Source organism: Sciurus carolinensis, chromosome 2, assembly GCF_902686445.1.
Source record: "Sciurus carolinensis chromosome 2, mSciCar1.2, whole genome shotgun sequence".
NCBI lineage: Eukaryota > Metazoa > Chordata > Mammalia > Rodentia > Sciuridae > Sciurus > Sciurus carolinensis.
In genome coordinates this window covers 171,424,661-171,438,664 of record NC_062214.1, presented here as the reverse complement: position 1 = coordinate 171,438,664, position 14,004 = coordinate 171,424,661, and the positions used below count along the sequence as shown (strand labels likewise).

General features: G+C 48.2%; 1 protein-coding gene across 1 annotated transcript in view; it reads right to left on the bottom strand.

The window, feature by feature from the left end:
- Positions 1–187: 187 nt before the first annotated feature.
- Dcaf4 (DDB1 and CUL4 associated factor 4) overlaps positions 188–14,004 on the bottom strand; it is a 28,285-nt gene continuing 14,468 nt past the window's right edge. The window contains exons 6-14 of the mRNA XM_047541594.1: positions 13,853–13,955; positions 12,212–12,355; positions 11,359–11,408; positions 9,616–9,695; positions 8,073–8,171; positions 7,847–7,944; positions 6,261–6,434; positions 5,883–5,997; positions 188–4,162 (exon numbers count right to left, since the gene is read on the bottom strand). Coding sequence (XP_047397550.1) covers positions 3,969–4,162; positions 5,883–5,997; positions 6,261–6,434; positions 7,847–7,944; positions 8,073–8,171; positions 9,616–9,695; positions 11,359–11,408; positions 12,212–12,355; positions 13,853–13,955 — 1,057 coding nt within the window. The 3' untranslated portion in view covers positions 188–3,968. The remainder of the gene's footprint in view (positions 4,163–5,882; positions 5,998–6,260; positions 6,435–7,846; positions 7,945–8,072; positions 8,172–9,615; positions 9,696–11,358; positions 11,409–12,211; positions 12,356–13,852; positions 13,956–14,004) is intronic.

Below are 14,004 nucleotides of genomic sequence, written 5' to 3'. Positions count from 1 at the left end.
AAGTCAGCCCATGAGCCGTACGTCTGGAATGGTAATGCTGCCTGCAAGTGCTTCAGTTTATTACTCTGACAAAGTGCTTTTTCCTAGAAAAAGTATAAGCAAATACCACAGAACCATTATCACGTAGTGTTTTTTTTTTTTTTTTTTTTAATCTCATAGTAACAGACCGTCCCCCCAACCCCCCGCTTGGCAGATAAGACAAATTGCCCCACATCAGTTTGCCATCTGGGGCCAGAACATCCACCATATCCCTACTCTTGGTGGCCAATGACACCATGTCTGTCCTTTGCTTCATTTTTTTTTCTCCTTTCCTTCCACCCTTTTTTGGGGGTGAGTGGGACAGGATAGGGGTGGTTTGGGGAGAAGAGGGGAAAGGTGGTGACCCCAGTAGACCTGGTTGGTGGTTCTCTTGTCAAGCTGGAGCATCCCTGACCCTGAGCACTGAATGCCTAGCCATGTGGTAGTGACATTTCTAGCCTATCATCTTTGTAAGGCTCTTTAACAGAAATCACAGAAAAATCTTCTGTAGTCCTTTTCTTTGCAAGTCCAATTGATGGAGGAGAGGCAGGGTACCAGTGCCAAACAGGAGGTCCTTTTTTTAGTCTGTATGAGTATAATCCCAGCCTAAAGCTGATGAGGTAAATGCAGGCTAAAAGCGAAGGTGGGAAAACACTGGCTCACCTTAATTTTTCTCCAACTCAACACAAAACCAACCAGCACCCAGATGAAAAAACATGGCTGGACTCCAGGGACTTCCTGTCCACCCCTCCCCCTGGGAGTAAGCACTGTCCTGATATCAGATAGCACAGATCATCCCCCTGCCCTTCTTAGGTTTATGCCACTGCTCCACAAGCGTTTTAAATAATAGCTCTGGCTTATAGGTGGTGAAGGTAGTTGTTGAACCTAACAAGAGCTGTAACAAGTGTCAGCTTGTGGCTAAACTAAGTGGCCTGAGCAGGAACCCGCTGGGAGGTTCACACATCCCTTGGGTTTAATTTGGCTGGTTGAATTATTTGGGAATTGGAAAAGCCAGGAGAGCCAAGAGAACCAGCATTTAGTTGCCTATTACAGGCACTGCTGGGAGCTTTATGAGGTTGACAGTTTCAACCACAGTGAAAGGCAGGCAATCCTTGGTGTTTTACAGTGGACACTTGCTCAGAGAGGTTCAGAGGCCCAGTGCTGCCTGGCAAGTGGGTCGTCTTGTCATCTGGCTCCAGGTAGGCCTGTGGCCGTGGCACTGTGAACCTCTCCCCTTTTCCTTCCTCTTACAGGTTGTGAATTCTCTTCCATTTCCAGGTAAGGACAGGGTCTTTTCCACAAGAGTAGAGTTGAAAAGCCAAGGTTTCTGTTGTCAGGTGGACTTAGCTTGGTATCTGCTTTTCTGTTGTCTGCAGGTTTTCATGACAAGGACAATAGCCTATACCACAAGAGCTAAGCTTCCACTTGTTAAATTCTGACATGTTAAATTCTGGATGATAACTTTGCAACCATATTTGCTTTATCAGCTTAAGAACTACCATCACTCAGGGAGAGAAAATCAGCTTGTACATCCTTGTCATTAATGGAATCAGTTTTAGTCAGTGTACATAATCTGAGCCCTACCTTTATTAAATTACACCTGGTGCCTTTTAAAATTTTTATTTTCTTAAACTTAAGAAACTACCAAAAAACAACAACAAAAGAAACTACCACAACACTGGCATGGTGGCACATGCCTGTAATCCCAGTGGCTCTGGAGGCTGAGGCAGGAGAATCTGGAGTTGGAAAGCCAGTGTCAACAACTAAGTGAGGCTCTAAGCCACCCAGTGAGACCCTGTCTCTAAATAAAATATAAAAAAAGGGCCCAGGGATATGGGTCAATGGTTGAGTACCCCTGGGTTGAAACCCAGCACCAAAAAACAAGAAAAGCTATCAGACTTGGGCACTACATATGACCAGAGCCATTCTCCTGTTAGTAGACAAGTCTTAGTGCTTGGAGTCCACCAACAAAAAGGGCTGATGACTCTGATAACATCCACCACGTTTTTGTTTTTTTTTTTGGGTGCTGGGGATCGAACTCAGGGCCTTGTGCTTACAAGGCAAGCACTCTACCAACTGAGCTATCTCCCCAGCCCCTCCACCACGTTTTTAACTGCTACCTTATCATGCTGACACCTTTAATCCCACCCTGAATCTCCAAGGCCCTGGCCCCATACCTAGTCTACTCCCTTCAATGTCCCGAAGAGACAACTAAGCGGCAAAATAGATTTCCTAGCCAATAAGTCACCTCAATTCTGGCTGCCCTGGACTTTTGGGATTTGTGTGCCTTTACTCAGATTATGATCTCTAAAGAGAACGATCTTTGGTATCGGAACAGCTTCGATTCAAGTGAAGTCAGGGCCTTGTGCATCTTAAGCACATGATCTACCATTGAGCTACACCACTAGCCTGAACCCTGGTTTGTCTGTAAAATGATGCTAATTTTATATTACTATTGCCCTGCCTCCTTTATGGGTTGTAAGGATAAAGTCAAATAGGAATAAGTTCCTTATAAAATGTGGACACTAAAAATATAACCTTTAGTTCAACTGTTACATAACCAATCTGATATTCTCACCCATTTTCTGGATTTGGTTCTCTGTAAATAGTATTAGGGTTCTGGCAGGAAGTATATGGAATATTCAAGCGGATAATAGAAGAGTTCACTTGGTGGAGCAACCTAGGACTAGCAACTGTAAAGTGCCAGAGACAAACTTAGTGGAACCCAAAGAGCTGTGTCCCAATTAAAGCTGTGGTCTTTGGTCACAACTGCCCACAGCCCAACAGAAGGGAGACAGAAATGAATAAGCCCACCTTAATGTCCTCTTGCCCTGTGCTCTTCTGCTTCTTCCCCCTGGCTGACCTGCCTGGCCTCTGGGGTTCAGGGATCCCCAGAGTCCAGAGATCAGTCTCCCGGGGCACGCATGCGCAAGGCAAAGTGGGCCTGAGGGCAGTGGGAAACTCTCCAGCACAGCTACTAAGCTGGTCTCAGCTGTTTTTTCTCTTAGCCAAGATCTGAGTAGAGACTTCACTGAAGCTAAATTGCTGCTACAGCAGCTCAAGCATCATGATATTTTAAGTCATTATTAGAAGCAACGTGCCACACCATGGTTCTTCCTACTTTATTGGTTGGTAGAAAGGCTTTTCAAACACTGTATAAGCATTTCACAAAGTGCAGTTCTGAAATCATAAAGTAAAAAAAAATTTTCTTTGACTCTGGGTCCTTGAATCTGACATCAAATTGTCGTTAACAGAGACAGGAGTTGCTATCCCCTACATTCTGGAAGGTATCTCAATAAAGGCACGTTAAGGACATTTAAAACTAGCATTTAATGAGATCCATCTTCCTTTCCAATGCATGACTGCTAACAAAAAGAGAATGTCAGAGATCTACTGAGTAGCTTGAAGTCTGTCTGCTCTGTACAGACTCGGAGACATGATCTGCCTTTTCCTTTCTAACCCTGCTGGTATTTTCAAGGACACCTAGGCCTTCCTGGGACCCAGGTACCAACCACCCAGATTCACCAATCTCATCACCAGGCTTCTCCACAGGGCTTTTGATAAAAGTAGCAGCTTTAATTTAGTATTGCCCATCTTTAGTCTTTAGGAAAAAAGTCTTTTTTGTTAAAATAAGGAAGGGGAACTAACTATTTGGAGAATTTCAACAAGAAAAGGATGTAAGTACCTTTTATGAAAAGGACTTTCAAGCCGTGAGCCCACAAATGAGCTGCAACAACTTTCCTGGTGTCCATGTGGAACACCCAGCCCCTTGCCCCTACCAGCCAGAGGGAGGCAATCTGTGTACACAGCAAAACTTGAAATGCCCTCATTATAGGGCAAGAGCAAAAAGAGGGGGGAAAAAAGGGAGCCCTCATCAGAAATGGAAATAAAGCACTCTTTACTCCTTTAAGTCAAGTATTTCTGCAGGCTTGCAGGCTGCCCCTACAGAATTAGCCGTAGGAGAAACAGTAAAGATCCTGCCTGACGGCCATGAGTAACCCTGGTGCTCCCCGGGAGCCTCCAAGCCGAGAAGAGAAGGCCACACTGGGGATGTCAGCCTTGGAAGTGGGGTGTGGGGAAGGTATGGTTCTGAGCAGGTGGGCATCGTGGAGGCTCCAGATTCTCGTGTAGCAGTCCTGGCCCACTAGGAGAGAAGGAAGACACACTGCAGGTTAGCAAGAGAAGGCAAGGAAAAGTCGACGTACATGTAATCACAGTTCATCAAGATTTATCAGGACCAAATGTGATTTTGTGATTTTACGTGAGCCCAAACACAAACACATTAATAGAATGTATTTCTACTGCTAATATATACTTTTTCAAATCAAAATCATGAGTCACCACGGTGCTGTAGAACCATGACTAGTTGCAGGTATTCAATGTGACAAGCTGCACTGGTTGGCTGTGAGACTACAGGTGGCTCGGCAGACATCCTGCCTCTCGGGTGGGGATTCTGCTTCTCTTGGTGTCAAAAGGCTGTTTGAATGGGAGCCCAGCCCACCTGGTCTCTGATAGGAATCTGGTTTCCTTTTTATGAAATGCTAGCCAGGAAGATCTCTCAACTTCATTACATCCTGGGGACAAACCAGATGACAGCTTTTTCCTGTGTTTTTTCTAATTTAACAATTCACGTTCATAATCCAAGTTAAAGCAATGTGACACACCATGGTTATGACAGTGAAGACATGATACATCTCCTGGAGATTAGGAGGAGTAGAATGGGCCTTTGGCAGCCATGGGTTTCATACTAACCACTCAAGTCTCTTAAGACCACAGATGCCACCTCAGTCAAGGATGAACTCAGGATGCAGTTTATATTGCAGTTAGAGGCCTACCTGTACCTGCTTCTCACTAATGCTTAGCTCATGGTGGGCACCATGGCACATGCCTATGATCCCTCTAACTCAGGAGGCTGAGGCAGGAGGATTGCAAGTTTGAGGCTAGCTTAGGCAACTTAGCAAGATACTATTTAAAAAAAAAAAAAGCTGAGGTAGATCACCCCTGGGTTAATCCCTGGTACTATGAAACAAAAAAACAGTTCTTTTTTGTTTGTTTGTTTTTTTGCAGTGCTGGGGGATTGAACCCAGGGTCTTGTGCTTGCAAGACAAGCACTCTACTGACTGAGCTATCTCCTCAGCCCAAAAAAACAGTTCTTGCCTATTACCCAGCACACAGAAAAATCTTTTGAGATGAAAACTAATAGAAAATTGATTTAAAAAGGAAGCTAAAGTAAGTCTGAGAAAGTCCTAAAAAGTGATACTGCTTAGTCACAGTAAGTTTTATGGGGAGTAAGTACTCGTAGGAACACTTGCAAATGTGAGGATTCCTGAAGACTGAAACCACATTCCTTAGTATTAGTCAAGGGTCTACTGTCTCACGTTAAACCCACTGATCTTTGTGCCATCATAGTCTATGGCCCAGAAACAGTAATGACCTATAATAAACTTGTAACTCCTTTCAAGGAGACTTGGTAGCTAGACAGCTGCTTCCATTCTACAGATTCTGGAAGGTGTTAAAGGCACTACTAGAAAGGATGGTAACAAGTTTTTAGACAGAACAATGCATGATGGGATAATATGCTAAGGAGTGGACTTGTACCTCCAAACCCAGGTCTTCCAGCTGCTGTCTTGCTGCACTTCCCTGCACATTGCAATGATGTTTGCCCACCGACAAAGGCACTGTCCAAATGCTGGCTGTTCACTGATTACTAACATCCAGCCCTACTTCCCCTCTAGTCTCCCTATGACACTGTCCACAGTTCTCATTATGCAATTCTGTTTTTGATTCATTTCCCTCTCCTGTTGTTTAAGTCGCTGGGGTCTGAGAGATGCTGATGAGACGGAGTCTGTCCTCCGAGTACCCACCTGCCACCACGATTCCTTCTTCCTCATGTACATGCAAGGGCAGGTAGGCGTACTCATTCACGTGACCTTCGTACTGCCTTATACACTTGGTGGTCCTCAGGTCCCACAGCTTAATCTGTGGGAAAAAGTTTGTTTGGTCTCCAGTGGCCTCTTTGTGTTATGAAGATCTACACCTCTAACTCCTAAGCCATCAAAATCATGTGACCAGAGGTTCTTTCAAGTCAGACAAGGTCATGAAGGCAGTAAAGGAACTCCCCACTGGAGAGCCTATAACTTCTTCCTGTCCTGGTACGAGGGGCTTATCTACAAAACCCCTCGGTGTGACAGGGTCTGGGGCCACAAGCTCCTGGGGCTACAGATTGTCAAGAGTTCCCCTACCTTTCCTGCCATGTCTGATGCCATCAGGTATTGCTCTTCCTGGAGGATTTGCACAGAGGTCACTGCTGAGTCGTGGAACAGGCGGGTGGCTTTCCAGCCCTTGCCTTGACTTCGAGAACGCAGATCAATGGCAAAGATCTCCCCAGAACGACATCCGTTAAATAGCAAAGGAGTCTGTGGAGAGAGGGACCACTCAGTGCCTGCAATAAACACCTCTCCTGAGGCTGGGAAGCGTGTGTCCTCCTGAGTCTAACTCTTCTCTCCCCTCCCCAACCCAGCCCCTGGTGCAGGGAAGTTGGGTCAGTGGGACTCAGAAGGGAGACTTGTTGAGAAGGCAGAAGAACTGGACCCCATGTCTCCTCTAGTGTCCTTGTGGGGAACCCACAGGTGCTTGGAGGTGGTCCCACTAGCCCCTTAGGTCTCTCTCTGAAGTCCAAGTGACAGTATCCTGTCTCCAGCAAGGTCTTTGGTGAGGAGCATGAAAGTGGAGATCAGGTTAGGCACCTGGTCCCCATGAGAAGGGAGATGGTTAAGACCTCAGGTCTGAATGACCAACTCCGCACTTCCTGCTTGAAGCAGGTCAGCAGACTCCCTCCTCCACCTTTAAATAGGGATGGCATTTTTGACAGGGCAAAGTCTTTTGAAATAAAGGTAACCACTGAGCCATGTCCTTACCCTTTTTACTTTGAAATAGGATCTTGCTAAGTCACTGGGGCCTTGCCAAGGTGCTGAGGTTGGTCTTGAACTTGTGGTTCTCCTGCCTCAGTCTCCTGAGTCACTGGGATTTTTGGTACCAGGGATCAAACCAGGAGCGCTCAACCACTGAGCCACATCCCCAACCCTTTTTATTTTGAGACAGGGCCTCGCTAAGTTGCTGAGAGGCTGGCTTTGAACTTGAGATTCTCCTGCCTCAGGCTTTTTTTTTTGCAGTGCTGGGGATTGAACCCAGGGCCTTGTGCTTAAGAGGCAAGCACTCTACCACCTGAGCTATATCCCCAGCCCCCTGCCTCAGGCTTCTAAGCTGCTAGGATTACAGGTGTGTGCCACTGTGTTCAGCTCAAATTTTCATTTCCACATGTACAATTTGAAAACTATGTGTAATTGCTATGAATTAGTAATAACTCACACATTCTATTTTTTTTTTTTTTTTTTTTTTTTTGGGTGCTGGGGATCGAACCCAGGGCCTTGTGCTTACAAGACACACATTCTATTTCTGAGGTGCTGGGGATGGAACCCAAGAATTCACAAATGCTAGGCAAGTGCTCTACCAATGCCACTCCACCTCCAGCCCCAATATTTTGAAAATGATTTGTCCTGCTGGCTAATCCAAATACTCAAGAACTGCTAACTATTCTTTTAAACAGGAAGTTGATTAAAGCCAGCTTAGGCAGGCCTTTGTGGATCAGCCAACTTTCACTCAGCTCAGACACAGTCACACAGTAACCCATTAATCCCTTCTGACACTCTTATTTCCCATGTAACGCAGGGACGAGGATGAGCTGGTACACCAGGGAATCCAACTTGACTCCAGCAAACTTTCCACTGTGAGGAAAACCCCCTACAACAACCTTCCCAATCCAACCAACCGTGACAGCAAACTGCTGGGCCAAGATATCACTGTTGGTCCCATATGTCTGCCGGTGTCCTGTCACCACGTTGGTCAGCAGCACCCGCCGAGACAAGCCTGGCAAAGACAAAAAAGGGTTGATAAGACTAGGGTCCCTGGCAGTCTGGGGAGAGGGACTGCTGAATGGGTTTGAAGGTCTGTTCAGTCGCCCACTTGGGGCACTGGGAGAGGCAGCCAGGGCTCACCAGTACTGAAGCAGTTATTTGCCTGGATGTTCATGGACCATGCACAGGACCAAGCACCAGGGATCCGGAAACTGCAGAGCATGCCAGGCCGGTCTACACCTGGTAGGGGACAGAAAATGTGAGGCATGGTTGCCTTCTAGGCCCAAAGGTCCCTCCATGCTGCCAGGCCAGTGACCACCAGATCCAGGAAGCCACTGGGAAAAGCTGCTCAGAGGGACTGCCACGGTGTGTGTTCTTCTGAATTAATATTTGGAAATGTTCTCCTCACAGTTGGCGGCATTTGGAGGCGGGGCCTTTGAGAGGTAATTAGGGCTAGATAAAGTCATAAAGATGAAGCTACCATGATGGCATTAGTGGATTTATGAGGAAAGATCCAAGCCAGCAGGATTTATCCCCTTCATTGTGTGATGCACTCCACCATGTTATGATACAACAAGGAGGCCTTCATCAGATGCTGGTGCCAGCCTCCAGAACCATGAACTCAGGAAGCCTCTACTCCTTAAAAATCACCCAGTCTGTGGCATTTACTTCCAGCAACACAAGACAGACTAAAGGTCTATAACGTGGTCCTTTAACGGGTTTTGTGGTAACAAAAAAGAGACTCAGCTAGGGCAACTGCTCAAGGGCTCCTTCTTTACAGTTCAGATTGTGGAGTACACAGTCTTAACAGCTGTCAGGAAAGCCATGTGATGTCACAGAGAAGGTGGTTTCAATCTTGGCTCATGCTATACGCTGTGCACTCAAGTGAAATATTTTTAATATTAAACATGTGCTCTGATAAAACAAAAGTTATCACAAAATGAATACAGCCACATGTTTGCCACCCAGGTTAAGAAACAACACATTCCAGTACCCAGATGTTCCCTCATATCCTTTCCTGACTGCCACCCCTCAACCCAACTCCTTCGAACTGCTATCCTGACTTCTAAGACTAAAAATTAGTTCTATGAGGCAAATTCTGACTCTCTCTGCCTCAGTTTTCTCATCTGTAAAATGGTGATAAGACACTCCTGCCTGTCGTGCAATGAAAGGCCAGGTTCATGGCCTCATCTGACCCTGCACAAACCTGGGATTCGAGCCAGGTCTGCCAAAGTCTGCCCTCTCAGTGGCTGGTCCCTGTCTCATTGACCCTAGTTCTCTGAACAGGTGAAAACATCATGTCTACACTGCTGCTTGGAGCAGTTAAAATGCCTTTGGCCTGACCAGATGTAGTATCCCTGCCATACAGTAGAAGCTTAATAAATGCCTTCGGAACGATCAGTACAGGTGGCCCAAACCAAAGGTCACACACACTTTAACTCTGCTTGGGCTACTGAAGTGACCCAAAGCAGGTAAAAAGCAGGAGACACTATAAATGTGCCTAGTCTGATCCTGGGGCAGACTCAGTGCTCCCAGCAGGCTGCAGTCACCCACCCAGGCTCCGATCTGGGCTCATCCAGCCTCTGGTTCACACACCTCCTCCACCCCCCATGCAACTCCTGGAAAACAAAGGACACAGACTCCCTAAGAGCTCTGGTTGCTTCCAAAGAAATGGACCCTGTACCTGGGTGACTACTGACGAACAGTGACGCTGGGAGGAGAGTGGCACAGCCTGGTGTCTCTGCGAGTCCCATAAGGCACAGCCTGGAAAAAGCTGTTAAGGACAGTCAGGTGCAAGGCTTTCCTCTGGGAAGATGGGCATCAGTACTCTTCAAAAAATTATAAGACATACAAAGTAGGACAGAGACTAACACCCATCATGCAGATCTACCATATTTACGTTTTCCACATTTAGCTGCAGACTTTCTTAAAGGAATAAAATGTCACAGATACAGAGAGGAAAAAAAAGTGGGGGGCTGGTTTTACAAGCAGTTCATGCTTCTAAAACTTGTAAGAAGCACCACACAGAATATCTACACCAACTTTCCGATCTCCACTGTCTCCTGGGTTCACCTCCCCTGATGATCATCGCGAAGCATTCCAGTCCTGTCCTGTGACCGCTCAGCCCAACTTGTGATGGCATACTCCCTCCTGGCCTCCAATTTATCCCTGGCAGTTCCCTCTGGCACCTTAATGTCACCAATTCGGCTAGAAACTAAGTTTCTCTTTGGCTCACGGCCTCTCCATGCCTGCTGCAGCGGTTCATGCCCTCATGGCCACTCAAAGTCTGGCAACACCCATGGTCCACCTGAGGTCTCACCCTCCTCAGCCTACGCCTCCAAGCTGCTACAAAAGGAAGCTTAAAATTGACCCCGCAATCACAGTCCCCCATAGCCCTGAGGATTCCGTCTTGGAAGGTCAACCCAGGCAGACACCATGGGATACCAACCTGCTGCCCAATGTGCCAAGGCCCTCCTGACTCATCCTTCTGTTGGGAACTCCGTCCCCTCCTTCCCATGTGGCATCTGTGTGGGCAATCTTTGCTTCCCTGTCACATGTAACTGCCTTCATAGACTCATTACCCGTTGAGCTGCCTTAACCTTACGAAGGGATTGTAGATGTTTGTTGAATGTCCATGCAAACCTAAGTCACTGAAAAAGGTAAACACTTACAAAGTAACCAGGTCAACATCTCGACCATCTGCATGTGCGATACGCATGTGGCAACAAGCAAGGCAAACAAGTCCTCTGCAGCATCAAGAGCCTCCAGGGGTCCCAGAGGAAGGCCCAGGAATGATGCTCCTGGCAAAGAAGCCCTGCCAGCTCTCAGGGAAGGCAGGAGCTCAGTGGGGTGCGTTCTAGAGAAGGCAGGCCCTAGGTCTTAGGCCCACAGGCCTGTGTCCAATGTCAGAGGACCCCAAGGGCTCTGACCTTGTCCTCAGCCTCCCCTCCCCTGCACCCCTATTAACCAATGCTTTCATCCTTCACCTAAGGAGGCCTGGGGGCTCCTTCCCCAGGCTCGCTTTCGATGAAGTACTGACTCTACAGCACGAATGCTGAGTGTATCTAATGACCCCAGAACCAGTAGCCACGCATCAGAGGTGGAATAAGTGTCCTCTGGAGCCAACTGCCTGGGTTCCAACCTACCTCCATGACTCACATGTGCCGTTCCAGAACAGTGTTTCACATAGGGACATCAACATCACCTGATATCAACAGCTATCACAGACCCTCAACAGCTTGCCTCTCTGTGCTCCAAGGGAATTCTGACTATCTACCCAGGTGCCCTGTTTTCCTCTGAAGGACGAGACATCAGTGCAGAATTCCCCAGCCCCCTGCACGAAGATGCCATCTCACAAAGCCCACAGATGCTTAGGTCCGCACAAGGCGCAGATGCCCACCAAATCTCTTCCCCTGCCAAAGGATACAGAATGTGGGAATCCAAGTGATTCAGCGAGGCCCAGCACACAGAATTCACCTGGCAAGAAAGCAGGATGGAAAGACTGGTTTGACTGCCAACTCACAGAAAATGCTTTCTTCTAGAATAACTTGTGGAGACACAGCTTTACTACTTCTTTCTTCAGATCTCACTCCTAAAATGGGTTGCAACGAGCATTCTAAGGACAGGAGAGCGCGTTGCCCTGCCCTGCCCTGCCCTGGCAACAGGCAGACAGGAAGGTGGCTTTCCCTAGGCCTCAGTCCCTTAGTGTCAGTGTGGGTCCCACCATGTGGTACCTGGCACACCCTCTGGGACAGGACCATCTTCTCTACAGTGGCAGGGGACAAAACCAACTCTGAAGGTATACTGTGCCACACTTAACACAGAAGCCATTTTCAACATATATCTATCTCATGGCTCATGTTCTAACTGAACAGAAAGTCACAGCATAAATCTACTGCAATCTAAAGACTGCCCTGGACAGCAAGGACTTTATATTTATTTTAATCCCAGTGCTGGCCACAGTCACTGTGACCCACATCCCAGCAACTCTGCTACTCTAGACCAACTCCTGACCCTCCTGCAGAAAGTATCCTTACCCCTCAAGCCCACCCCAGCCAGCTCATCTAATTTTTTCTTCCAACATAGAAACTCCTGGGTTCCCTCTACTTCCTGGTGGTTCTCAGGAACTCACAAGCTATTTATTCCCTGGGAAAATGAGGTAACTAACTGTGCCCTGCCTTCTTCAAAAGTTTTATGTTCCCCCTGAATCTGGCCAACCACTGCAGTGCCCCTGGCTCAAAGGCAAAGTGGCTACAAGGCCGAAGAGACAGAGGTCGTACCTTCCGGTTGGTGAAGTAGAGGTTTTCATGCATGTGCACCTTGAGCATGGGCGTCTTCAGCCCGCGCAGGCTGATGATGCCATACTTGGAGCCTCCAACTTTGACATCGTTCACTGTGAAGAGCCGGTCACTGTTGGTATCTGCCTGCAGGAGGGGGTGGGCTGCAAGTGACCTCCCAGTCTCCAGGCCCAGTACCTTTCCCCAGGTGACAGCTCCTCTCCAGGAGGGAGTGTGGAGATGACCTCTGAGCAAAGCTCATGGGGTCTGGTCAGTCTTTTAGGAGCTGGGATGAGGACAGCAGGAGGGTGCATGGACAGAAGCCTGAAGGCTGCAGTAACCCACCCTGCTCAGAACTGACTCTGAAGTTCCAGTGTCAGCCCGGAGGAAGATAACCCCAGGGCAGTCATGAAAGCCACGGAGCACATGGAGAATGCTAGTTATAATTGTTTATGGATATAGAATGATGCAAAATTACACTCCTACTGCCACGAACTATGATCACCAACAAGAGAAAGGAACTCTGCAGGGGCTGGCGGTGCAGCTCAGTGGGAGAGCATGCGCTCAGCAGGTGCCATCACGGGGCGCCATGCCCAGCCCTCTGCCAGCTGACTTGGGGAGAAGAGTTATATCCCTGGATAAACCACTCCGGTGACTAGAATCTGATCTGAAAAGTTGCTCTCTGGATGGCAAACTGCCTTTCTGGTCACACCAGCTGCCAGTCACCTGGGATACTGGGTGATGGGGAAGATCTACCACAGCTGTGTAAGGTGAAAACAAGTATGAGGCGCTCAGGCGTACTAGGAGCAGGGTGTGTAGCCCGGGCGCCACACCCCAATCATCATCTCCCACCCTACTGGGCTTACCCTAAGGAAGGGGCTCTGGAGGGGAACCCAGTGCAAAAAAACATGCTGATCGAACTCAATTTGTACCCGCAAACACAAGGATAAAGCCATAGCAGAGAATCTCGGTCCTGTTCCATACCTGCTAGGTGTGCGCAGGTCCTCTGCTCTCAAGGTGCCCCAGGGCAGAAAGACTCAGCATCAACCCTAAGGGTCAACCTCAAGGCTTTAGCCTCCAGCCCTGCTAGCATATGACTGCTTCCCCTCTCACTCTCCCAGCCTCTCCCTTCACCTCCGGAAGGATGGGGCTTGCCAGGAAGGCCATGCTCTGTGAGGCCCATGGAGTGATGAGGCTCCCTCACTGGTCAGTACTTCCTGGGCCCGTGGGCCCTAGCTATTGGCCCTGGCTTCCAGCCCAGGAACCTCACTTTTGGCCTCCAAACCCTGCCCTATTCTAACAGGAGTTAGAAGTTCCTGTTCCACTAGGTACCATTTCAGCTACAAACACAACACAGCCAGGGAGAAGTTATTTTGTAGGGATTTTTAAGTCAATGTATGGTTGGGCCCAGGCCCTAGGTCAAATGACAGGGATGAAGTAGGCTGATGATGGCCCCAGCAGAGTCTGCCCAGCATCCACCCTCAGGGAGGTGAGCAGGTGGGTTAAAGTCATAACACACAGAGGACACCACCTGCTCTCACAGCCGCTGGCTTCTATACAACCAGGCTTAAAGACCACCAACACTAAGCCATGAAGTGCCCAGAGGCAGCCACACCTGGCATCCTGAGACATCTTCCCACTCACCAGGATGAGGTTAAACCGGTCACTTGCCAAAGCAGAGGGGTCTGAGCTCTGAATCTGGACCTTTCTCCTCTCCATGCAGCTCACTCGCAGCTCATGGGCTAACCTATGAAGGGAAACGGAAGTGCAGGGCGCGTGTGGGTGCCACAGCTAGA